Consider the following 27,948-nt stretch of genomic DNA (forward strand, 5'->3'; position numbering starts at 1 on the left):
TCTATGCGGGCCTTCATAGCCACTCATCACCTATTCGTCGACGCGTCACTGGAAGGTTGGGGAGCCCATCTAAGCAACCAGACTACTTCAGGGCTGTGGTCTCCCGTCGAACTTGGACTCCACATCAACCTGTTAGAGTTGTTGGCAGTCTACTACGCTATCCTTCATTGGCGACAGATGTTGACGGAAGCCTCTCTCATGGTGGCCACAGACAGTACGACCGCGGCGGCTTACATCAATCGTCAGGGCGGAACTCACTCCAGCAGTCTGCTGCAGTTGACTTATCGTCTCTACAAGCTGGTCGACGAAATTCCGTTGCAAACTTCGGGCTCGTCATATTTCCAGGGGTTTGCAATGTACTAGCCGACACTTTGTCCCGGCCGTCGTCTCCACAGCCGACGGAGTGGATGCTCCATCCGGAAGCGTTTCGATGGGTGTGCGACAGACTTTGGACACCAAACATCGATCTTTTCGCCACACGATTCAACCATCAGCTGAGGGTTTACGTGTCTCCGGTGCCGGATCCCGAAGCTCTGGATCTCGACGCATTGGCCATCAGCTGGGAACAGATGGACGCGTACGCTTTTCCTCCACCAATCCTCCTTCCAAGGGTGCTTCAGAGGTTTCAGCTGTACCATTGTCGCCTGTTGCTCATTGCTCCGATGTGGCCATCCAGGATGTGGTATCCAGATCTAATACGTCTTGCCGATCCACATCCTTTACCGCTGCCAGACTGGGATCATCTGTTGCTGCATCCCACGTCAAGACTGTACCATCCACGTCCGCAGTTGTTCCAACTGCACGCGTGGACTTTATCTCCAAGAGTTTGAGGAAGAAAGGTTTTTCTTCACAGTCTACGGCGGCCATTTTGAAAGCGCACAGATCATCTACTACTGCGGCTTACAACGTCAGATGGCTTTGCTTTCACCGATGGTGTGTTAGAAAAAAGATCAAACCTCAGACGATACAGATACTCGTCTTGCTGATTTTTTGCTATATATCTGCGGACCACTTTACGATTGAAGGGGTCTACCATCGCTGGGTACGTTTCGGTCATCGCTACTGTTCGTGATGTAACTACTGGAACGAAGTTATCGGGTATTCCTGAGATCCATAAAATGATCAAAGGTTTTCGCCTTGAAGATCAAGTACACCGGTTTCGGCCACCAAGATGGGACCTGAATTTGGTGTTACGAGCGTTATCGACTGCACCTTATGAGCCGATCGAGTCCTCTTCCCTGCAAGTTTTTGACACGGAAGACGGTGTTTTTACTCGGTTTCGCCACAGCTGCTCGTGTCTCAGAACTTCATGCTCTTGATGTCGATTTGGTACGTTTTTCACCGAGATCGGCGTGCAGTCAACTTGGGGTTACTCATGAACTTTATTGCAAAGAATCAGTTACCAGACCAAGCGCCTCGCTCGTATGTTGTGCAGGCCCTCTCCTCTATCGTTGGTCCGGCGGACGTTGAGGACTTGGCGTTGTGCCCTGTTAGAGCCTTGCACCAGTACATCGAGAGGACCAGATCTTTTCGACAACATCGTAAAAGACTTTTCCTTTTCTGTAACCAGAGTCGGTTGAGGGATATTACCAAGAACACGGTGGCCACCTGGATCCGGTCTTCTATCCTGACCGCGTATCAGAAGGAGGGTTTACCTGCTCCGTCTGCTTCCAATCCGCATGAACTTCGTGCCTTGGCTGCCACGATGTCCCTGCATTGCAACACATCCATTCAGCACATCATCACTGGCTGTTTCTGGGCGACGGACTCCATCTTTGCCAACTATTATCTGAGGGATATCTCCACAGAAGACGTTGAGGGGTTCCATCATCTGGGTCCGGTTGTTGCTGCACAGACTCTGTTGAATACAAGCCATCCTCGTCGCCGTTGATGTCTGTCTGATTCTGGGCTGCATACCGAGATGTCCACCGAATCGACAGGTGAGGATTGCTTAGACTTTTTGTTCTTTTGCACAGTTCACGCACTGGTGCCGGAACTTTTTTGTCTCGATAACCTTAACCCTTCACTGCATGTGGTTATTGGCTGTCGTTATTGAACTAACAGATCTTTGGTGTACTAGACAGAAAACATTCGGGGGTCTTGTTTTGTTCAATGTTCTGACGGATGCACCTCATTAGGTTGTCGCTTGTTATTGAAAAACTATAACACTTCAATACGTGAGGGTTACCTAACACCTGCATCCCTGGTGGCTACGTCTTCCCACCCTGTCAGAACCAGCATAAGATGTGGCTTCCGCCTCCTGGTTCATGTGTTCTAGGAGCCGTACCGCCACTGCTGACGGATGCCACCATTCTGGTTGTTGTTACTAACATCACCTGCATTGGTCTGTGACGGGCATCCCTAGGAGGAGGGTTTACCAAGGTTGGCCTTATTCTTCCACTAGTCAGCCTCTTTCCGGTTGGGGAGTTATCACAAGCATCTACGGATCTCGGCACCCACCACCATCTGTTGAATGCTGCACTTGTTTGAGGACAGGTAATGTCTATAGAAATGGAGAAAACTTGAGTGTTTTCTCTTTTATAGATACATTACCTGTCCTCAAGATTCATCCCGCCCGGGCCTCCCCGCTTCCTGTTCTCCGTGCGATGCGCTCATGGAAAAAGAAGGAAGTTACAGTCATGTGACCGGAACTAGAGAGCAGTATACAGTAGAAGAATTTAGGCCATCCCATTGGCTGTTGGGATGTTCGGACCAGACCACTTGCGTGGGGGGGAGGTGCACTTGTTTGAGGACAGGTAATGTATCTATAAAAGAGAAAACACTCAAGTTTTCTCCAATTTTCAGATTATGTACATCTATAACAAGTATTTCCTTGAAAATTATTAAAATGTGGTTAATTTAAGGAATATTTTATCAGCCAAAACCTAAATGTTGTAGCCATTTTGAATAAAAATTAGCCATTGGCTAATTTGGCAACGTACAGGGTGAGCCCTGCCGTGGTAAAAACTCTTTTTAAGTTAACTGGCTTTGCCATGAGTAAACACATTGTCAGTGTAAATGGACACATCACTTATGCTATGGTTTAACCTCAAGTATTTTTATTAATTTCTTTTTATGTTTTTTTTTTAAATTCGAGAAAAATACAGCACCAAAATGTACCCTATATACATGTTCATACTAGTATTACTACATGGTTTAAGGAAGGTTACAGGCTTTTATCATTGATACTTATAGGCTTTATTTTTGACACCTGTTTTCTTTGATTTTTAATCGGCTGTCATTCTTAGCCAGAGTGTTTTACACCCAAAAGCCAATATATTTTTTTGTGCTGGGGTGTCATTAAACATTTAATCTATTCTATTCTATTCTTAGTCAAAGCTTTAGAATCGAAACAGTAAATTCTGACCTATTTGACCTCATTCTCTGAAATGTTTTGTTTTTTCAATTCTTAAGTTTTGCAAAAAAAAAAAATTCTTTTAAAATTTTAAATCTGTTTTATGGTATCATTAATAAACTTTAATCAAGTATAATATTTAACCAGTGCTTTGAAATGGGGAAAAAAATTAATTCTCTTTTTTGTGACAAAGCTGACATTTAGTCTCAACTCGAATGTTACAAGTTGCAATGTGCATTGTACCAAACCACAGGCTTTTAAGTATAGTTCTAGATAAAAAGGACTGCAGGTCTGATTAGTGGTATTTCTAGACATACTGTTCTAGACATACTGTAATCTCTGCCCAATAATTCATACATGCTGAACTCCATTGAAAACGCACAACCCAATTTTCAGTTATTGGTATTGCATTTGTGAGGTTACTATAAATAGAGCATAATACATGAGTGGCCGTAATGAGTTTGATACGTTTTTAAACGAGTTGTGAGATAAATGGTATCTAACGGACACAAATGTATATTATTCTATGTCTTACATACCCTCAACAACCAGGTTTTAAGCAAATTTTAACATCTTTTTCGACTGAAAGTTATTTACAGTAGTTGCACTTGTAGCTGACTTACCAGTCACATGATCTTCAGGTTAACTATACGTCAGTGTAATCGATTTCCATTGCGTTGTTTTTTATTGGACGTATGACATTGGTGACCTGGTCATCACCTAGGAGCAGCCAGTCGTATGTCTTGAAATGGTTAACACACGTACATGTGTAAACAACTGTGTGTTATCAAAAGTAACACATGGTGTTCTCACCAACGGGTGTGTAAGAAAACACTATAACCCTAACTCTTGTATCCAATTTTGGGTTATTTATTGCTAACTAGAATACATCCAGTTTTACACAATCAGTTAAATGTATTGTTATTTATTGCTAACTAGAATACATCCAGTTTTACACAATCAGTTAAATGTATTGTTTTTTTACTTTTCATATTCTTATTACAACTACAAATCTGGTGTCTTTTTTTAGTGGAGTTTAGTCTACTTTATTTGGTATGCAGTGTACAATTATGTAAAATGGAAAGGGTTACTTGACCCAAAGTGAGTGAATAGGATGGAAAATTATTATTGAAATGTCAACATTCATGCTTATTCTTAAATTTGTGCATTTAGATAACATATTCATGCAACATACCTGTTCATGTCACTTTAGAAAACGAACCCAAAATAGTTACATAAGTGTTTAAAGCCACATTCCAGAATTTGCTGCAGTTTTTATGATGTTATCGACTAACAGAAACTTTTTAACTATTATAATTACATATCAAATATACTTTTCTGCATGAAATATTAGTGGCTGTATATTAAATGTATTTCTGATCGTTCTATTATTTGTACTAGGTTAAACTTCTTTTTATTTCCTAAAATATATGAAATTATTTGAAAACAAAATCCAGTTTGGGCTTCTTACAAATATTAAGACGACCAGAAACACATTGAATATATAGACACTGATATTCTAAACAAGAAAATGTATTGAATATGTAAGTTTAATCGTAGAACTATTTTATTAGTCGGAAACATCTTACAATGCAGAAAACTCAGGAATGTTCCTTTAAAAATATTTCATGGACTACTCGTCCACCAATTTCATCCATGTTCATTCATATTAAAATGTTGTGTTCTAGATCACATTCATGTACTAAATGACTGGATCCCATTGGAACTGAATGTGTTTTTATGTGGATACAAATAAATGCATTGAATCTATAGACTTTGGTATAGTGCATCATTATTTGCTAGAAAGCAGTGAGGCACAAAATTCATTTTGTGGAATGGGAATGATTGATTCTCGTATTTTAAATTTGAAGAACAACTACAAATTGAGAACTTGGCATGGGATTTTTTAATCCAATGTAGCACAACAAAATCGTAAAACTATCATAGGCTATGCTATCATTACAGCTAACACCATAGTGACATCATTTACAATTTCATTGTGCTAAGATGGCTTCGAAAGTATGGGCTCAGTTCTAGAACACTGGTATTGATATAAATTCTGTAACTGTATTACCTTTTCAAGATGGATGGCAAAAGCTTTGTTGCAGTATGTAGACCATTAGATACTTCTTATTAATATTCATTATACTGACGATCGTGGGTTCTTAACAAATTATTTGATTGGCTGTTACTTTTATTCACTATAAAGTTATTTGATTGGATCCAACCATTTGATATATGATTGTGGTCTAATAAAACATGTCATGTTTTTAAAAAAAAAATCCAATTAGATCATGATTCTTGCATTCATTCATTGCTTTATGGACAATTGTAAAATATTTCATTGCATTCTTACATCACTGTCACCTGATTTACCCAATAAAATTGATAAAATTGAACATGGTCCTGTTGTTAGGTTGTTGTTTTTTTTTGTTGTTTTTTAAATTTGTTTAAACTTTAATGTCGTTGAACTTATTCCAAGGTGTAGTTGATCACACGACCCAATCTCTCGGTGAACATGTTGGGTTATCTCCCATTTGCTGCTCATAACTTGTATATTTAAGTAAAAGTTTGTTTTGTTTAACGACACGACTAGAACACATTGATTTTATTAATCATTGGGTGTAGGTAGTACTAAACCAAATAACCTCCGGCTGAGTCAAAGTTCGAGGTGCACCCGACTTTTGATAGAGAAGTGAACACCACAAGTCCTGTGATTGGTTATAAATGTGGGTGTATTGGTTGTAAAAAATAATAGTTTCATCTGGGTAAAAAAAATATGCAATTTTATTTCATCTAGTACCAATGTGTCAAGTAGCCTTGTGCTTGAAACATGTATGGGGTACCTGTAAAAAAAAGTACTCTAATTTTGTGTGGAACTCGGGGTAGTCATAGACGCTACCCGTTCTCTCAGAAACGAGCAGCTTGATCCCCAATTTGTTCTGATTCACTTCAAGTGTGAGGGGTGGTAGTATTTATATCCGTGGTGTTTATGTCGATTGATACGCTGCAGGTAGGAGTTTTAGCCACATATGTTACTATTGTCGTCTATGGGATTTGATTTGGTAGTATACATCCTATTAGATGTCAAACATTTGATAATTTAAGTCTTCGAGAGAAAACCTACATTTATCCATTGGTAGCAAGGGATCTTTTATATGCACCATCCCACAGACAGGATAACACATACCATGACCTGTGATGTTCCAGTCATGGTGCACTGGTTGGAACGAGAAATAGCCCAATGTACACAGTATATTAAAGGGACAATCCATAGCAAAAATTCATTTATTCTACCTAAAAATATAAAAGACTCGTGTTGCATTTTCTTTTTTAAAAAAACAACTATCACCTTAACATATTTTAAATATAGAGTATTATATGGATATATACATTTGGAATGACCGTTTGGCTGAATTATTTCAATTTGTTTGGCAGTTCGAAGAAATAATAAATTTAGTTTAATATTAGTTTAGACAAAAATTGATAATTGAAATACTTCAAAACATTACGATATTTAGAAACGCATTGGTTTTAAAAATACTCTTTTTATTTTAAGCAAGAAAATATAAGTAAATTATAATTTTAATTAAGTAAAAGGGTTTGGGTTTTTTTGCCGAAAACAATAAAATGTCTCGGGAGAGTCCCTTTAAAAACCACAGTAAGTGCCAGCTTGTCTGAGGAAAGTATATTTTATAAGATTTATTGCTGTCAAAAATAAACAGCCTGCATTATAACAATTTATTAAACGATGAAAGTAATGTTCTAATTTTAAGATGGTTGTCACCAAAACATGCTGAGAAATTACTCTTGTTTCCATTACGGAGAGCCGTATATCAAAGGCCATAATATGTGCTTACTGTGGTGCATATAAAAGACGCTACTGTTCGAAAAATGTAGTGACTTTTCTCTCTAAAACTATCGAACCACCTCGGCTGATTGTTTTTTTCTCTCGTTCCAAACAGTGCATCACAACTGGACAAAGGCCGTGGTATGTGTTTTCCTGTCTGTGGGAAAGTGCATATAAAAGATCCCTTGCTGCATTAGGAAAAATGTAGCGGGTTTCCTTTGATGACTACGAGTTTGACATCCAATACCGGTTGATTAATTAATCACTGTGCTCCAGCGGTGTCGTTAAACAAAACAAACATTCTCTAAGATTATTTCAAAATTACCAAATGTTTGACATCCTATACCCTATGAATAATGATTAGTAAATCAATGTGCTCAAGTGGTGTCGTTAAACAAAACAAACATTTAACTTACCACCACAACGTGTTTAGCTTACATGCAACGTCAACAGAATGAGTATTTTTGTTTGACTGTTTGGCGATTATGACCAACTTTGTTAATGTTCACGTATGACCACAAGATTTCCAATTTTGCTTTGGTCTCTGTGTTTATTGACATCATTCTACCTCATGTTGATATTTTGTGATCTATTTGGGCGATCAGAAACACAAAATGTCATTTAATATACAGCCAGTGATATTTTATGCAGAAAAATATATTTATAATTTCGTTAAAACGTGTTAGTCGGCAATTATGGGAACAAACACAGCATTGTTCCATTAATGTACATACCCAGCACTATGAATGTGGCCCCAGGACATGGGCATGGTCATTTATAATTTTTTCTTTTTTTGAATTGGAAGGAAGGAAATGTTTTATTTAACAACTTACTCAACACATTTTTATATACGGTTATATGGCGTCAGACATATGGTTAAGGACCACAAAGATATTGAGAGAGGAAACCCGCTGTCGCCACTTCATGGGTTACTCTTTTCGATTAGCAGCATATGCACCATCCCATAGACAGGATAACACATACCACGACCTTTGATGTACCAGTCGTGGTTGCACTGGCTGGAGCGAGAAATAGCGCAACTACTCGCGGGGATCGATCCCAAACCGACCGCGCATCAAGCAAACGCTGTACCACTGGACTACGCCTCACCCATTTTTCTGAATTGATTCAACAATTATAAATTTTAATGGATGACTTTCATATTTTTATAGGCTTCTCCTTAAGATAAAGCAGATAGGTATATTTCACATTACTTTTCGATAGGTGTACCTTTTCTGCTATATAACGACAAAGTGGGACGATTTGGGTTTAAAAAAAAAAGAAAAACCTGATATATTAAACAGTTGCCATAGGCACTGAATATTAAATTAATTTTCAACTAGAGGATTAGTGGGAACAGAGCATTGCGCCACCAATGACTCTTTTTGTTATGATGAAATGCACATCTGGCTTATTCGAGGGTTATTTCCTTCCCCTGTAACATTTCGAGATTTCCTTTTGACAAGACAATCGATCGCTACTCTGTGTCAAGGGCTATTCGATATGGGATTGTCTCCGTTCTAGTTCGTGCGGACAAGTACACACTATAGTAGAACATAAAACATCAAAATGTCAGTGGGAAAAAAAAAATTAAATAAAAAGTTAATGTTTATTTTGTTTAACGACACCACTAGAGTACTGGCTGGAACGAGAAATAGCCCAGTGGGCCCACCGACCAGTGGGTTGTAGTAAAATAAACTTTTGAACCCATGGGCCAATCAACCATTATTTAAGTACGTAGGCCTACAGTGGATGTTGAGTACATTCTCAGTCATAGGCGTATGGGTTCCTAATTTTGTAGGTGTGTGTGTGTGCGTGCGTGCGTGCGTGCGTGTGTGTGTGTGTGTAGTGTGTGTAGTGTGTGTGTGTCTGTGTGTGTAGTGTGTGTGTATAGTGTGTGTGTGTAATGTGTGTGTAGTGTGTGTGTAGTGTGTGTGTGTAGTGTGTGTGTGTCTGATGTGATGTGTGTGTGTAGTGTGTGTGTGTGTAGTGTGTGTGTATGTATGTAGTGTGTGTGTGTGTCTGTGATGTGATGTGATTTGTGTGTGTGTAGTGTGTGTGTAGTGTGTGTGTGTGTGTATGTGATGTGATGTGTGTGTGTGTGTGTCTGTGTTGTAGTGTGTGTTTGTGTGTCTGTGATGTGATGTGTAGTGTGTGTGTTGTGTGTGTAGTGTCTGTGGTGTGTGTGTGTGTGTGTAGTGTCTGTGATGTGATGTGTGTGTGTAGTGTGTGTGTGTGTGTGTGTGAGTGTGTGTAGTGTGTGTGTAGTGTGTGTGTGTGTAGTGTGTGTGTGTGTGTGTGTAATGTGATTGTGTGTGTGTGTGTGTGTGTGTGTGTGTGTGTTGGGGCGGGAGGAGGCAGGCTGGTGTTTGCCCAAATTAAACGAAAATACCCCAAACTGGATAACAAAATTGTTTCATATTAGCGCATTTTTACGCTTATGTTCTCAATGGAATACCATTGTTATTAACAAAAAACGACTGTATAATTACCAATAGACAAACTAAGAAACTGTCTTTGTGTAATTTTGTAATGTTTTATAGTCCACATTTTTTCGTCTAATTAAAGTTTAAAAAAAAATGACGGTACCTCTGCCCACGTCCCCACCCTGTCCTGTTTTGTTTTGTTTTGTTTTGTTGATGTTGATGTTGATGTTGACGTTCATTCATTCATTCATTAAGTAGCGAAGGAAGGAAGTGTTTTATTTAACGACGCACTTTTGAATATATCTTATATTTAAACTGGCGCGTGATACAAGCCTACCCCACTAAAAGCGAATATATTCATTCATTCATTCATTCATTCATTAAGTAGCGAAGGAAGGAAGTGTTTTATTTAACGACGCACTTAACACATTTTATTTACGGTTATTTGACGTCGGACATATGGTTATGGACCACACAGATATTGAGAGAGGAAATCCGGGAAAAGTATGGGACGAAGAATAGCGAAATATTGCACATAACAGTTTTATTGTGTTGTGTATTGACGGTATAATTTTCATTTTGAATATATTTTACATTTAAACTGGCGCGTGATACAACCCTACCCCACTGAAAGCAAATACATTCATTCATTCATTCATTCATTCATTCATTCATTCATTCATTCATTCATTAAGTAGCGAAGGAAGGAAGTGTTTTATTTAACGACGCACTTTTGAATATATCTTACATTTAAACTGGCGCGTGATACAAGCCTACCCCACTAAAAGCGAATATATTCATTCATTCATTCATTCATTCATTAAGTAGCGAAGGAAGGAAGTGTTTTATTTAACGACGCACTTAACACATTTTATTTACGATTTTATGGCGTCGGACATATGGTTATGGACCACACAGATATCATGGGCTAGTCTTTTCGATTAGCAGCAAGGGATCTTTCATATGCATCATCTCACAGACAGGATAACACATACCACGGCCTTTGATACACCAGTCGTGGTGCACTGGCTGGAGTGAGAAATAGCCTTATTAAGTAGCGATGACAACATCTGATTATTAAACAGTTGCAGACGTGAATGGTTCGTTCATCCTGCTACGTCATCCTATGATCCGTGTTTCCCATGTATGTCGAAGCTCAGATAATAATATCTATTAGACATGTTTGCCATGATTCGACCAGAATACAGGGCTATCTGACCATGAATGTCCATGCGTTATTGCTGTACCCTCGTGACACTGGTGGTAGCAGGATGCGGCCAAGAGAGATGACTCTCTGGCCAGGATATTTGTCACAATATCGTGACACATTTTGGACTGAAATGGACTCTTTGCTGCCTATAAGTAGGCACGATATACACAGTTGATTTTACATTCAGTGGTAAAAGCTTTTTTGTCAAAGTCAATATTTATTAAAGTCCTAGTAAATTCTTATTTGTCAAACTAAATATTTATTAACGTTCTGGGATTTTAATTTTAATTTTTGTTTTGTTGAGAATATAGACAACATGAAGACAGATATTCATATATATTTGATGGTGTGGTTTCCACTTTTATATGTAAGTATTTTTGTCTAATATTATAAATAAATACTTAACTTTTAATTTTATTGTGTTTAGAGAATCATCTTAAGCCAGCTAAAAAAAATGTATTTCGAAACAGAAATGTTTTTGGGAAGTTTCGTATTAAAATGGCAACTGACACCAGTTTTTTTGTGATGGGGTGTCGTTAAGAATTCATTCATTCATTTAGTTCAATGCGTTCCGTACAACGAGGAAAACCCTTTATATCAATCAAAACTACTCGAACGTTCTCCCCACTGTGATACTAATAATCGAAATATTTGAAACGCACTAAAATATTTAAAATAATTTTGTCAGTGGCAAGGGGTAACAGCAGCATCAGCAAATACTAATAACAACAACAACAACAACAACAACAATAATAATAATAAAATCATGATAATAATAATAATAATATATAATTAATAATAATAATTAATAGTAATAATTAATAACAAAAAATAATAATAATAATAATAATAATAATAAGAAGAAGAAGAAGAAGAAGAAGAAGAAAATAATAATAATAATAATAATAATAATACTAAATGATGATGGTGATGGTGATGATGGTAATGATGTTGTTGATGCTGCTGCTGCTGTTGGTGGTTTAAGATGTTTTAGAAAGTCGAATGTAAGATAATAAATGGAGAATACTTTATGAGTGGCCTTAGATGTCATTTATCTTACGAATTGTTTGAAAACGTATCTAAACAACAGGCCGGGGCGGGACGTAGCCCAGTGCTAAGGCGCTCGCTCGATGCGCTGTCGGTGTGGGATTGACCCCCGTCGGTGGGCCCATTGGGCTATTTCTCGTTCCAGACAATGCACCACGACTGGTATATCAAAGGCCGTTGTATGTGCTACCCTGTCTGTGGAATGCTGCATATAAAAGATCCCTTGCTGCTAATCAAAAAAGAATAGCCCATGAAGTGGCGACAGTGGGTTTCCTCTCTCAATATCTGTGTGGTTCTTAACCATATGTCTGACGCCATATAACCGTAAATAAAATGTGTTGAGTGCGTCGTTAAATAAAACATTTCTTTCTCTTTTTTTTTCTAAACAACAAGCCAAACCAAAGCGAGTATAGTATTCTATGTCTTACATATCTTCAAGACATAGTTTAAAATAAATTTGAAACATTTTTAAATGCTAAAACTTATTTATAGCGCATATATGCTTGCAAAGTTAAATTATGTAGGCTACCACAAAGCAATTCGGTAGTGCTAATTTCATAGGATGACGTGGTTTCCGTGTGTGGATTAAATCGATATTGATATCTTGGGAGATTGTCATATAATAATAATCTTGTTCCCTTCATCAGGTATATAAGAATAATTGTTTGCCAATAATACGTCAATAATTAAGTATGTTTTACTTTCTAAAATCTTCACAACAATTTTATACCCAAATTAATCATTAGTTGTTCAAAAAGAATTGTGTTACTTTCTGAAATCTTAATTGTATTGTTAACACCTAAATTAATCACTATTTATCTCTTTTGTTTTCAATGTTCTTCTTTTTTTTTAAATAGTTTTTTCATATTACCCCAGATCAGTGTGACAATATCAATGATGGGGAGTCTTGAATCATTGACTTACACAGTGTTCATAACATGTGTACATACATATCCATACACTCATAAATAATTTATACATACATACACATATTTTCACAGATATACACATATATGTTTAGTGATTTAAATGTACCAAACTACTTTATCATTTTATGTTGGAATGGGGGAGGGAGTACATTTGTTTGGCTATGGTTTTCTTTCCATTACAAACTATGACACTTATAACAAAATTGTTTTATTGAGTAAGTTTAGAAATGGGTACACACGTTTTAATTGTTTACTTTCAGCTTCTTAATGGATCAAACGCTATGACCATGGATCAACTGATTGCCAAAGCAGCAAATTCAAGTACGTAGCTACTCACCTATTTATGAATATTGAATAACCAAACAAAACAACGTAAATTTACGTTTATGGTTAGCAGTCATTATGTTTACATGTGTTTGGTACTATTTCAAATAGGGGCGGAACGTAGCTCAGTGGTAAAGCGTTCGCTTCATGCGATGTCGGTTTGGAATCGATCCCCGTCGGTGGCCCCATTTGGCTATTTCTCGTTCCAGCCAGTGCGCCACGACTGGTATATCAAAGGCCGTGGTATGTGCTATCCTGTATGTGGGATGGTGCAAATAAAAGATCCCTTGCTGCATTAGGAGCGAGTTTCCTCTGATAACTACTTGTCAGAATTACCAAATGTTTGACATCCAATAACCGATGATTATTTAATCAATGTGCTCCAGTGGTATCGTTAAACAAAACAAACTTTTTAAAAACTATTTCAAGTAGAACATTACATAATTACGGAAAATGGACCACGGCAAAGACGAAAGAAACCGTTTTTAACATTACTGTATTTATAAGAACAGTTTTTTAATCGTAGATTTAGTAGCCTAGCTTTGCACATAAACGCAAATTTATTACTGAAAAACTAGTGTTATAATTACAAAGCGTACAAATAATACAGTTCAAAATGCACGTAAATCATTTTCTATTGTCCTTGTCGTAGCCCAGCTTCCATGTCGACGTAATTTTGTGAGTCAAACAGATCAAATACTAGTACTTATAAACGTACGATTGCTAACCGTATACGTAAGATTATGATTTTATTCTTGTTGGAGGTATTGTTTGTTTGTTTGTTTTGTTTTATTAGTTTGGAGCAATGCCAAAGTATATCATCTTAAATATTTACATTAACCTTTATTTGTTTTTTGTTTGTTTTGTATGTGTGTTTGTGTGTCCGTGCGTTCGTACGTGCGTTCGAGAGAGAGAGAGAGAGAGAGAGAGAGAGAGAGAGAGAGAGAGAGAGAGAGAGAGAGAGAGAGAGAGAGAGTAGAGATAGGTGTGTTTCTCGATTTACCTATCTGACTCCTAATGTGTCAGTCATTTTACGTGTGTGCCTATCAAGTTATCCAAATAGTTATCTTTAATTGTTAATTGTATTCACCAGTCACAATCCCGTAGGTCCGAAAATGAAATAACCTCCTGTCTTTAATTAAGACAAATATGAAACAAAGCATGGGGATTTATTATTCTGGTTAGTGTGAAAACCAGTAGCATACAATAGTCTATTTAAAGTCTGGATCAGTTATGGATCACTGGTCAGTGTAAGTGGTTTACACCTACCCATTGAGCCTTGCGGAGCACTCACTCAGGGTTTGGAGTCAGTATCTGGATTAAAAATCACATGCCTCGACTGGGATCCGAACCCAGTACCTACCAGCATGTAGACCAATGGCCTAACCACGACGCCACCGAGGCCGGTTATTTGTGTCACAACGACTAGCTGTTTAACATTTAAAAAAAGATCTCGCACATGTTTCAAGTAACTGATACATTGATACTAGTTCATAATAAATTACAGGAATTTACTGGCCAGATAAAACAATATTTTATAACAGCATCTCCACATTTATCACTAATGAAAGGACTGCGAATATTAACTGTGCAATTAAAAGTTGGGTACATTTTGAATTTTGATCCAACATTTTCGTAGTCAGAATTTTATATTGGTGGTGAGTGGGAGGGGACACCCACATCGTCTGTAAGTCGTGTTATGGGTTAACAAATAAATAAAAGATGGTGTGTTTGTGGGTTGGTGGGGAAAAGATGTGACTGGGAGAGAATGGTCTCATTGCTACACCAGTGTGATTCGGTGAGATACAATATGGTATACCGCTAACTACAGCAAATTCAGAACAGTCTCTTTTATATATATATATATATATATATATATATATATATATATATATATATATATATATATATATATAAAGTCCATTTAAAACGTGTATTTCAAATTAACCGGTAGTCATTGTTAATATTTATTCAGTTGGCTGTATGTTTATAATTTATATATATAATATTATTCATTGAAAGGCATGGAATTCGATTTCTTCTACGACGAAAAGAACGCGGTCGTCAAGTTAGAATACGACATGGAATACACTATGGAAGACTGGAAGATACTGAAAGAACTGTGAGCGTTTAGTCTATTTCCTCTTTGTAAATATACATACAAGTATGATTAGTTTATTAAAGGGACATACCCTATTTTTTAAACACTAAGGCATATTGTTTGCTATTAGAGCCGATTTTGATAACTGAAATCATACTTTACTTAGATTTTATTGTTTAGATTATTCATTTCCGTACATTCGAAGTGTTTTTGGTCATCCTGGTGTTGTTAATATCACAAAATGCATTTCTCATATTGTCATATATAAGTAACAGTTTTGGAGTCGAGTTTTAGTCTATTTTAGAGGGTATTTCACCATGTCAAAGTCACTGACTCATGTTTCACTAATTGTAACTTTATCCAAATGTGTTACAGGTTTGTAGATTCAGTGTATATATCCCTTTAAATCCTTTCCTCTATACACTAAACGGAAAGCTCTTCGACAAGTCATACAGCGTGCTCATTAATTGTTTTGTTCAGTCATGTACTTGCATCAGAATTGTTAAAGAGACTATCCTGAGTTTTTAGCACAAGCAAGACTCCCCCCACCCCCAAAAAACAACAACAAAACAACAACAAAAAACCCCCAAACAAACCACCCAACAAAAAGCCCACAAAAACCAAACACACATCCTGTTTTTTCCTTAGCATGTGTTAAATATAAAACGTACAGATCAATACATTTGGAATGAACTTTGGTCGAATTGTTTAAAATTTCATTTGGTCTTCAGAATTCGTACGTGTGACATTATTGTAGACCTACCGGCCTCGGTGGCGTCGTGGTTAGGCCATCGACCTACAGGCTGGTAGGTACTGGGTTCGGATTCCAGTCGAGGCATGGGATGTTTAATCCAAATACCGACTCCAAACCCTGAGTGAGTGCTCCGCAAGGCTCAATGGGTAGGTGTAAACCACTTACACCGACCAGTGATCCATAACTGGTTCAACAAAGGCCATGGTTTGTGCTATCCTGTCTGTGGGAAGCGCAAATAAAATATCCCTTGCTGCTAATCGGAAAGAGTAGCCCATGTAGTGGCGACAGCGGGTTTCCTCTCAAAATCTGTGTGGTCCATAACCATATGTCTGACGCCATATAACCGTAAATAAAATGTGTTGAGTGCGTCGTTAAATAAAACATTTCTTTCTCTATTGTAGACCCAAGTCGATATATTGAGGTAATACAAAACATCACGATCTCCACAAAATTTATACATTGATTATAAAGATATTCATATTCTAATCAAGAAAATTTAAGTGAGTTGTAATTTTAAAAATGTAAAACTATTTTATTTGCAGAAAATAACGTTTAAAATGACTACAAACCCAGCATAGTCCCTTTTACATAAGATGAGTTTTTAAGATATTGACATCCAATAGCCGATGATTAATCAGTCTATGTGCTCTAGTGGTGTCGTTAAACAAAACAAACTAACTGAAGCTGATGTCTTCTCTTAATCTACTGTTTGAGACTCAGTATCGCAATTACCATTTGGACATTTTGCATATTAAAGACTCTATATACATTACATTTTTTCTCCTTCTTTTTCAATTAAAACCACTTAAATAAAAATATTTTAATTCTAGTTAGCCTAAATCGTTTTCGTTTAGGTTGCCCTGGCTTTTTCTTCTTCTTTCTTTCTTTTTTTATTGGAGTGGGGGTGTGAACGTAGCTCAGTGGTAAAGCGCTCGCTTGATGCGTGGTTGGCCTAGGATCGATCCCCGACGGTGGACCCATTGGGCTATTTCTCGTCCCAGCCAGTGCACCATGACTGGTATATCAAAGGCCGTGGTGTGTGCTATCCTGTCTGTAGGATGGTGCATATAACAGATCCCTTGCTACTATTAGAAAAATGTAGAGGCTTTTCTCTCTAAGACTATATGTCAAAATTACCAAATGTTTGACATCCAATTGCCGATGATTAATAAATCAATGTGCTCTAGTGGTGTCGTTATACAAAACAAACTTCATTTTTTTCTTTTGTTTTCCTACTTAGATTTTTGTGTTAAACCTTTCATCATGTTTTAAATTTTATTCTTTCTATTGTTGTTCTACAATCATTGTTTTTACAGAAATAAAACTGACAGTGTTTCTAGAAAGAAAAGAAAAGCTATTAGAAGCCTAAATTCGAGATGGACAGCCAACACCTTGCCTTATGAAATAGAAGCTAACACGTTCAGTGAGTTTGTAATGTTGTGTGTTTTAGAATACTGCGTCGTTACGATGAAATCTATAGTCTAACTTGTTTCCAGTGTTTTAGAATACTGCGTCGTTACGATGAAGTCTATAGTCTAACTTGTTTCCAGTGTTTTAGAATACTGCGTCGTTACGATGAAGTCTATAGTCTAACTTGTTTCCAGTGTTTTAGAATACTGCGTCGTTACGATGAAGTCTATAGTCTAACTTGTTTCAGGATTTTGCCGCGCATCATAATTTAAAATTAAAGTCCAGTGGTTTAGAATTTTGTGGTGTTTACAATCCTGTAGTACGTGTTTTAGAATTTTAAGTGTAACTTGTTTTAAACATCTGTGGTATAACCTTATTTAGAATACTAGTACTTTAATATAATAGTCAGAATACAGTGATGTAACACGTTTGTGAATTCTGTCAAATGTAACTTGTTCAGTTAATCCTAGTGTGTTTAGAATCTTGGAGTGTAAATTAATGTAGAATACTGTAGTGTAATTTGTTTAGAATTATGGGGTCGAATTTACAACGCCAGTTTATGATTTACACTCGTGTAACTACATACATTTACACTGCTTAAACATCTCTGTCTAAGAAAACAGGCATCGTAAATTCGGTCACATCGAATTTTATTAAGTGTAGCCTAATATGTTTTTGAATGCTACATTGCAACCTGTTTGGTAAATTCAGATTCCCTTTGTTCGTGCTAATATTCGTTAAACATCTATCCATCCCTCCCTCCCTCCCTCCCTTCCTCCCTCCTTCGGACCAGAGGCGGATCTAGGTGGGGGGGGGGGGGGCAGTTATAATTTTATTATATATTAATTTTCTTTTTCTTTTTTACGATCCCTCTCCAAACCTCCCCCCAATGTACCCTTTGGATTTTCTGGATACGCCACTGCATCCATCAATCAAACAATTTGGTATCATTTCAGCAACCCGGCAGAGAGCTGAAATAATGGCGGCCATCGATGAGTGGCAAACGTTCACGTGTTTAACATTCCGCCCCGCCCGTTCTTCAGACACGAACAGAATACGATTTCAGAACGGCGGAGGGTAAGAACATTTCATCAAAAGTTTGAAAATTAATAGTTGAACATGTCAACACTCTTCAAATCGTATCTTTTTGTCACAATTACAACAACGCGTCTTTTGGTTTAATGGTTGTCTATATTCCTTCCCAGCAATGGACGTCGTTTTGTTTCAATGGTGTGTATTATAATTTCATGTATTTCTGAATTGATGGGGTGGAATATAGCTCGGTCGGTTGAGCGCTCGGCTGAGGTACTTACGTCGCAGGATCAAACCACCTGGGTGGATCCATTCAACTGATTGGGTTTTCTATCGTTCCAACCAGTGCACCACAACTGGTCAAATGCCGTGGTTTGTGCTTTCCTGTCTGTGGGAAAGTTTATACAAAAGATCCCTTGCAGCATAAGGAAAAATGTAGCGAGTTTCCACTGATGACTTCAAATCAAAATTAGCAAATGTTTTACATCCAATAGCCGATGATTAACATATCAATGTGCTCTAGTGGTGTCGTTAAACAAAAACAAACAAATTACACACCAAAAAGTTAGTTTTTTAAAATTTATTTCGAAAACACTTTTACTTTTCTTCTTACATCAAATCAAACTGAAATTATATTCAAATTTACAATGCTCATGGAGCTGGGAAGAACTATAGGTAGTACTAAACCAAATAACTTCCGGCTGGGTCAAAGTTCGAGGTGCACCCCAACTTTTGATAGAGAGGTGAACACCACAAGTCCTGTGATTGGTGATAAATGTGAGTGTGTTGGTTGTAAAAAAAAAAGTTTTATCCGGGCATAGGGTAGTCATAGACGCTACCCGTTATCTCAGAAATTAACAGCTTGACACCCAATTTGTTCTGATTCACTTTAAGGGTGAGGGATGGTAGTATTTATATCCGTGGCGTTTATGTCGATTGATACGCTACAGGTAGGAGTTTTAGCCACATATGTTATCTTTGTCGTCTATGGGATTTGATTTGGTAGTATACACCCTATAACTGGATAGACCCTAGTTGACAGGTGCAAGGCGTATTTATTTTTGTATTCTTTATGACAAAATTAATCATGTATGCCCAATAAACTCCTTATGATGTTACTGTTATAACGTTGAAAACAATATGTGTTTTATTGAACATAAGTTTTGTTGTTGTTATTTTAACTGAACTACAAAATACAAATAATGATCTTGAATCTCTGTTTAGATGTTCGTCATTCGTGGGAATGATAAGACGGAGATCTCAGTCTGTCACTCTCGCACGCGGATGTAGAGTGGTAAGTTGCTGTTTTCTTCTACTAGTCCATATTCAAAATATCTTGCACGATTCAAGTTTCTAAAAATTAATATATACTAGATAGATTTTGGTCAAAGGAACGTAACAACGAACACGTGCTTTTTTCACCATCTCCCTCTTTCTCTGTCTCTGTCTATCTGTCTGTCTCTGTCTGTCTGTCTGTCTCTGTCTGTCTGTCTGTCTGTCTCTGTCTCTCTGTCTCTCTCTCTCTCTCTCTCTCTCTCTCTCTCTCTCTCTCTCTCTCTCTCTCTCTCTCTCTCTCTCTCTCTCTCTATATATATATATATATATATATATATCTATATCTATATATATATATATACATATATATATATATGTATATATATTGGAACGTAATTTTGGTTATAACAAAGTAGAAAATGTTCTATATTTACGTGCAATTTGTAAAATCAAGATCTGTACGTTTAAAAATCAAATAACAATGCCTTACCCATTCTATTTTCTGGAATAGTTTATTCTACTACTACTACTACTACTACTACTACTACTACTACACACACAGACAAACACTAACACACACACACACACACACACTAACACACACACACACACACACACACACACACACACACACAGAGAGACATACACGCATGTATATAGAATAAACAAAATGTTGGTGTAGAATTTAGTGGGGGTTGTTTTTCTCGTTTTTTTTTTCTTTTCAAAGGGACATTCCTGAGTTTGCTGCACTTTTTAAGATGTTATCGACTAACAAAGACGTTTTAACGATTGTAATTATATATCAAATATATGTTTTTTCTGCACAAAATATTAGTGACTGTATATTAAACGTGTTTCTGATCGTTTTAATATTGTTTTTTTTTTATTATTTGAATATTTTATTTTCATTTTTTGGTCACATTTTCACGCAGTATATATATTTTTGTATACATACATACACAGATCAAAATTAATATACTATGAAATAAAACAACAAACCTCTTGCCAACACGTCATTGAACCTCGCTCAGTACTAAACACTCAAAAATGTTGTATACATGTAATAGATACTTAAGATACTGTCAGTGGTGGATGACCTAGAGATATTTATTCAAACAACTTATGGTATACACTCCATCTTTTAATAAATTCATTATATTTGATTTTATTGGAATACATTTTTTTTTCTAATATATAATAAGAATGTATATGAATTTTTTATATTTTAATATCTAGTGATTTCTTCAGAAATTTTGAACTATATATAAATTGCTTTGTCAAAAGAGCAATAATGTCAATTATGATATTGTTCTTTGAGTGGCCAAGAAGAAAACTGGTACGAGAGAAGCTAACTATAATGTCTGCCGCTTCTTTTATCCATTGCTCGACTTGTTTAATTACATTTTGGACGTGTATACAATCAAAAAATAAATGCGTATACGTTTCAATAGACGCATTACAGAAGCTACATTTTTGGCTGCTTATTGATCGTTCTAATATTTGTATTAGGTTATATTTCATCTTATTTCCTAAACAATTGTTTTTTCGTACGTACGAAATTATCAAGACAAAATCCCGTTTGGGCTTTTTACAAATATTAAGACGACCAGAAACATATTGAATATACAGACACTGATATTCTAAACAAGAAAATATATTTAATATGCAAGTTTAATCTTAGAAATATTTTATTAGTCGGAAACATCTTACAATGCAGCAAACTCAGGAATGTCCCTTTAATGTTTTAATTATTTTATTTATTATTTTTTTTTTTATTATTTATTATTTTATTTTTTTTAGTTGTCTTTGCTGTTTTATTTGATGGTGTTATACGTAATTTCAGAAAGGTATTATTGTACACGAGGTCGGCCATGCCGTGGGTTTCCACCACGAGCAGACGAGACCCGACAGGGATAACTTCGTAAGCATCGTGAGGCGGAACATCCCTTCGAACCTCTTGTACAACTTTCAGAAGTATTCCGCGGCTGTCATCAATACTCACAGCGTGCCCTACGACTATTTAAGTGTGATGCACTACGGTAGCACGGTAAGTACCGTGCTTTTCATCTGTTCAGTGTAGGGGGCGAGACGCATTGGGCTATTTCTCGCTCCAGCCACGACTGGTACATCAAATGCCGTGGTAAGTGCTATCCTGTCTATGGGATGGTGCATATAAAAGATCCCTTGCTGCTAACCGAAAAGAGTAGCCCATGAAATGGCAACAGCGGGTTTCCTCTCTCAATATCTGTGTGACGCCATATAACCGTAAATAAAATGTGTTGAGTGCGTCGTTAAATAAAACATTTCCTTCCGTCCTTCCTATTCAATGTGTTTATTTAAATGTCACATGACATCATTTACATATAAGTAAAATGGTTGTGTTCTTGTCTATATGGAGTTGTTATGTTATTTAAGTGTCACATGACATCATTTACATATAAGACAACTGGTTGTGTTCTTGTCTATATGTAGCAATATGTCTGTTTGTATTCTGGAAGTTTATATTAGTAAATCAAATAAAAAAGATAGTAAAATAAATAGGTCATCGGTTTCAAAAACAAAAGTAACCGAAAATACCAACTGGAATTTTTTTAGTCTTTTCAGTTGATGTTTTTATTATGTTAGCAGCCATATAACGCAAATAATAATATATGGAGAATTAATATCACTGCAGGTCCGTACGCAGAAATATATAGGGTGGGTGGGTGCGTAATCGACGGCCCAAAGGGCCGGAGTTGCTAGGGAGGTCCGGGGGCATGCCCCCCACCCCGACATTTTTTAAAAACTAGAATGCAGGAGATGCATTTTCCTGCATTCAGGGAAGTACATTTGAAATGTTTCTTTGCCTCAAAATATTTTTTACACATCCACGGACGGACCTCTGTAGACTATGGTGCACGGGCCTGCACTGTATATCCTGTAATAAGTATATACATAATGTTTAAATGGTTCTGCATGATGTTTTTAATACATTATTATTTCATTCAAAATCAAAGATAGCATAGGTTAAACATGTTTTTAAATTGGCTTTTTATTCGGGATTGAAGTCGGGGGGGGGGGGGGGGGGGGGCGTTTGTTTGCAATAATAGCTTTCATATGCCTTCTGTGTGCCAATATTCCAGTCATTAAAGGGACATTCCTGAGTTTTCTGCATTGTAAGATGTTTCCGACAAATAATATATTTCTACGATTAAACTTACACATTAAATATATTAACTTGTTTACAATATCAGTGTCTGTATATTCAATGTGTTTCTGGTCCTCTTAATATTTGTAATAAGCCCAAACTGGAGTTTGTCTACAAATAATTTCGTACGTACGAAAAAAACCCAAAATATTTTAGGAAATAAAATGAAATTTAACCTAGTACAAATATTAGGACGATGAGAAACACGTTTAATATACAGCCACTAATATGTTATGCAGAAAAATATCTGTTAATCGATAACATCTTAAAAATTGCTACAAACTCGGGAAGTCCCCATAAATATATTACTGTCCACCGCCTACTCCGTCCCATGCAAAACTTTAACCAACGGATATAGACTTTACCGAAATGTATATCGAGTTTATCGAGTTTTCGAAGTGTGAGTTTTCGAAGGCCGTTATTTATAGTTTGCATAGCAACTCTGCCGGGACCGTCGCTTCAGATCGAGAGATCAAAGTTCTCGAGAGATTGACTGTATGTACTTTATTTTAAGGCTTTCTCTACGAATGGCCAACGAACGATTATTACGAAAAACCCGGCTTTCCAAAATATCATCGGTAACAGAAGAGGGCTGAGTTTCAGAGACATCAAACTAGCCAACATTATGTACTCGTGCGCAGGTGAGAAAGGAAACTATTTATTCTATGTTATTTTATTTGTTTACTTTACTTTGTTTTATTTTGTTTTATTTTATTTTATTTTATTTATTTATTTGTTTATTATGTTTATGGGAGCTTCGTTATCGTCATAAATGTTATAGCTTCTGTTATAGCTGACATTTTATATTGTCTAAGCGTTATACTGATGAATAAATTAACACATTATATATAGTCAATCTTAGGGGCGATATGTGAAATGAGGGAGGATGTGGATGTTGCGCACGCTTGGGGGAAAAAAAAAAGAGTGCGAAATTCCTTTAAACGCAGTCTCGGGATACTGCAAACATTATTAGTGATCCACCGGCCTCGGTGGCGCAGTGGTTAAGCCGTCGGGCTACAGGCTGGTAGGTACAGGATTCGCAGTCCGGTACCGGCTCCAACCCAGAGCGAGTTCTTAAGGGCTCATTGGGTAGGTGTAAGGCCACTACACCCTCTTCTTTCTCATTAACCACTAACTAACAACTAACCCAATGTCCTGGACAGACAGTCCAGATAGCTGATGTGTGTGCCCAGGACAGCGTGCTTGAACCTTAATTGGATATAAACACGAAAATAAGTTGAAATGAAATTAGTGATTCGCGAATGTTATATGAAAGTCTGTGTACCGTCCTTTAGGATAGATCCCCGTTATTTCTCGCTCCAGCCAGTGCTCCACAACTGGTGTAACAAAAGCCGTGGTATGTACTATCCTGTCTGTGGGATGGTGCATATAAACGATCCCTTGCTGCTAATCGAAAAGAGTAGCCCATGAAGTGGCGACAGCGGGTTTCCGCTCTCCTCTTATAATATACGAGTGCCTCGCTTGAGAATGGGGCGGGGCGTAGCCCAGTATTAAAGCGTTCGCTTGATGCGCGGTCGGTCAAGGATCGATCTCTGTCAGTGGGCCCATTGGGCTATTTCTCGCTCCAGCCAGTGCACCACGACTGGTATATCAAAGGTCATGGTATGTGCTATCGTGTCTGTGGGATGCTGCATATAAAAGATCCCTTGTTGCTAATCGGAGAGAGTAGCCTATGAAATGACGACCGCGGGTTTCCGCTCTCAATATCTGTGTGGTCAGTAACCATATGTCAAACGCCATATAACCGTAAATAAAATGTGTTGAGTGCGTCGTTAAATAAATCATTTCCGTCCTTCCTGACCGTCCTATGTGTTCGGTGTTCCTTGCAGCTGTGTCATTCTAAAGCCTAATTTCGTAATTTAATAGTCTTGTTTTCCACTCTTTTTTTCCACCAGCTTCATCTGGGTGTGCCAAGATGAACTGCGACGGCGAAGGGTTTGTGGGTAAAGACTGCAAGTGCTGGTGTCCAGGAAATCCCGTTAAGTACTGTGACGGTGGAGGCGAGATTAAAACCGGAAACGGAAATGGAGGGGGAAATGGAGAAACTGGAGGCGGTACAGATGGTGGCGGTACAGATGGTGGATCCGGTGGTGGCGAGACTGGAGGTAACTGGCCATGAACCAGAAGTATTTACTTTCTGTGTGTTCTGTATAGTATTAGTGATTGTAGTGACTTATTAATATCAGTAGGCTCATGTTGGTTTTTATTTTTTATTATTATTTTTTTTTTTTTACTGCACCTTTGCCTCCCTGGGGCCAACATATCTGACAGGGACAATCCATAGGCTCCTTTGCAGGAAGCGATCGTAGCCCTAAGATCACCTTAAGTACATAACTACGCTTTATGCACTTACCTACCTGAAACTGACTTGAGTCCATCCAAGGGGCGGGATTTAGCTCAGTCGATTGAGTGCTCGCTTGAGGTGCTTGCGTCGTAGGGTCGAACCAACTAGGTGGATCTATTCAGCTTATTTGGTTTGTTCTCATTCCAACCAGTACACCACCACTGGACAAAGGCCGTGGTATGTGCTTTCCTGTTTGTGGAAAAGTGCATATAAAAGATCCTTTGCTGCATTAGGAAAAAGAAACGGGTTTCCTCTGATGACTACGTGTCAGAATTACCCGGTACCAAATGTTTGACATCCAATAACCGATGATTAATAAATTGATGTGCTCTAGTGGTGTCGTTAAAGAAAACAAACTTTTGAGTCAACCATTATAGTACACATTTGCATAGGTTGGAATGACCACAAATAAGTTAACAAGTGCTGTTATAATATTACATGTACATGCTTTATAGTTTATTGTGTCTCTTTTTTTCTCCAGACTGTATGAACATGAATCAGAACTGTGAATTCTGGGCGAGTATAGGAGAGTGTGATAAGAATCCAGGCTACATGAAAGAATTGTGCAAACCAGCATGTGACGTTTGCAATGCAGGTGGGTTTACCTTTTATGTTATAGTGAAATGAACAGACTCCACTAGCTTATAATATACGAGTACCTCGTATGAGAATGGGGCGGAACATAGCCCGGTGGTAAAGAGTTCGCTTGGTGCGCGGTCGGTCTAGGATCGATCCCTGTCAATGAGCCTATTGGGCTATTTCTCACTCCAGCCAGTGCACCAGGACTGGTATATCAAAGGCCGTGGTATGTGCTGCCCTCTCTATGCATATAAAAGATTCCTTGCTTCTAATCGAAAAGAGTAGCCCGTGAAGTAGCGACAGCGGGTTTTCTCCATCAATATCTGTGTGGTCCTTAACCATATGTCCGATGGGCCCACCGACGGGGATCGATCCCAGACCGACAGAGCATCGAGCGAGCGCTTTACCACTGGGTTACGTCTCACCCCTTTAGGGACGCGACCAAGGGCAAAAGAGCACATGAACCAACTCTCTGAAAAGCGTAAATCAATGAAATTGCAAAAAGAAATAGTTGAAGTACTTACTTAGGAGGGAACAGGTCTATCTGGCACCCTCCCTGGAATCTACAAGGAAGTTTTACTTAACTGTAAAAAAAAAAAGCTGCTATGTGACCAATGCCATTAGCCACTTCATTGAATACATTGTTATTTACAGTTAAACCTGCGAGCTGCGAGGACATGAACAGGAATTGTGATTACTGGCAGGGCAAGGGTTACTGTCAGCAAGAGTTTGTCATGTACATGAGAGAAAACTGTCCCAAAGCATGTGGAGTATGCGAGTCAGACGGTAAGTTGAATATTAATATTTGCAGAACAGGGGAGAGAGAGAGAGAGAGAGAGAGAGAGAGAGAGAGAGAGAGAGAGAGAGAGAGAGAGAGAGAGAGAGAGAGAGAGAGAGAATCAGAGGCAGAGAGACTTCTCTTTTCAGGAATCCTTAATCATCCGGGGGAGGGAGAAAGACACGGGGGGGGGGGTGGGGAGAAGAAGAAGTGTGTGAGAGTGGGGTGGAATACTTGCGGTTATACTTGTATGTCCCAGACAGGCAGTTGGTGCTATCCGTCGATCCTTAATTGACGAATAATTCGTTAAAGCTAATGTCGCATGTGTGTTTTGTATTGATAAAATATGTTAAATGATGGTTCACAAAACATCGTAAGCCAAGTTTTGCACATAAACGTAAATCTACGTCTAAATCACAATTCTTATTACTACTGACCGTACAACTAACGCAGTTTGAAGTATAAACATTTAATTTTTTTGGTCTTTAAAATGCTACATCTTCCATAATGATGTAAGTTTCTGCGTGTAAACGTATGACATGAATAATTTCTAGTCGCAGACGTAAACTTACGATAATTTGTGAAATAGGCCCGTGCTTTGTGCTTCTTCAGAATTTTCATAATTAATATTTAAATATTTCTTATGTATTCCAGTAGCCGGCAACAACGCGTCTGATGACGACAACTTGTCAAACACGACGTCTACAGAAGCACCGTCTACGTCATCTTCGTTATCAACATGCTTTTTGTCTATAACATTTTCGTTGATATTACTTTGTGCAGTGAAGGTGTAATTTGTCATTGCAATTTCTGATAAAATGTACAAATGCTCAAATACATACATCTCATATATGTGCATGTATATTATTATCCTCCACTTTGTTTTGGTCCTATCACATTCATTTAACCTAAAACGCAAAAGCTATTCTAGCGCGCGACCTAGAACTGTTGTCTTTCTGGAGATCCTCAGAACAGTGGGTTTAATGGTTAATTGTTAATGAGAGAGAAGTTAGTGTAGTGACCTTCCCGTTCAAGAGATGCAAAAACACTCTAGGTGAGAGCCGGCACTGAGGAACTAACTCGGACTCTGACCTGTAAACTTTACAGTCTGGTGGTGGTAGTCCTCTTTTGAGCAGTGCAAGACGACGCACTCAACAATCAGCGGTGCTAGAAGGGTGTATTCCACAAAATGATCTCCTCGGGGATGGCTGTCCTCCTATAGACGAGGCACTAGATAGAGATTCGTGAAATCAAAAAATTAAATTCTGAAAACATTATGGTGTGTAAAAAAACAAGGTTTTTTTTTTTTTTTTTTTTTTTTTTTAG

General features: G+C 37.6%; 1 protein-coding gene across 1 annotated transcript; it reads left to right on the forward strand.

Annotated features, from left to right (window-relative positions):
- The first annotated feature begins 3 nt into the window (after positions 1 to 3).
- LOC121368782 (zinc metalloproteinase nas-13-like) lies at positions 4 to 27,936 on the forward strand. The gene is made up of 11 exons (XM_041493530.1): positions 4 to 241; positions 15,164 to 15,263; positions 17,313 to 17,419; positions 18,363 to 18,483; positions 19,663 to 19,732; positions 21,557 to 21,760; positions 23,415 to 23,541; positions 24,817 to 25,026; positions 25,747 to 25,860; positions 26,499 to 26,630; positions 27,277 to 27,936. Exons 1-11 carry the CDS (start codon positions 4 to 6, stop codon positions 27,414 to 27,416), a joined length of 1,563 nt encoding a protein of 520 aa, XP_041349464.1. The 3' UTR covers positions 27,417 to 27,936.
- Positions 27,937 to 27,948: the final 12 nt, after the last annotated feature.

Source organism: Gigantopelta aegis, chromosome 3 (assembly GCF_016097555.1).
Source record: "Gigantopelta aegis isolate Gae_Host chromosome 3, Gae_host_genome, whole genome shotgun sequence".
Taxonomy (NCBI): Eukaryota; Metazoa; Mollusca; class Gastropoda; order Neomphalida; family Peltospiridae; genus Gigantopelta; species Gigantopelta aegis.

What these genes read in the sequence shown, in the direction of transcription:
- LOC121368782 (XM_041493530.1), top strand. Translation starts at nt 4, where the DNA reads ATGCGGGCCTTCATAGCCACTCATCACCTATTCGTCGACGCGTCACTG. An exon ending in CGATTTCAGAACGGCGGAGG is followed by an intron (nt 18,484 to 19,662) that starts GTAAGAACATTT and finishes ATCTCTGTTTAG; the next exon opens with ATGTTCGTCATTCGTGGGAA. An exon ending in TGATGCACTACGGTAGCACG is followed by an intron (nt 21,761 to 23,414) that starts GTAAGTACCGTG and finishes CTTTATTTTAAG; the next exon opens with GCTTTCTCTACGAATGGCCA.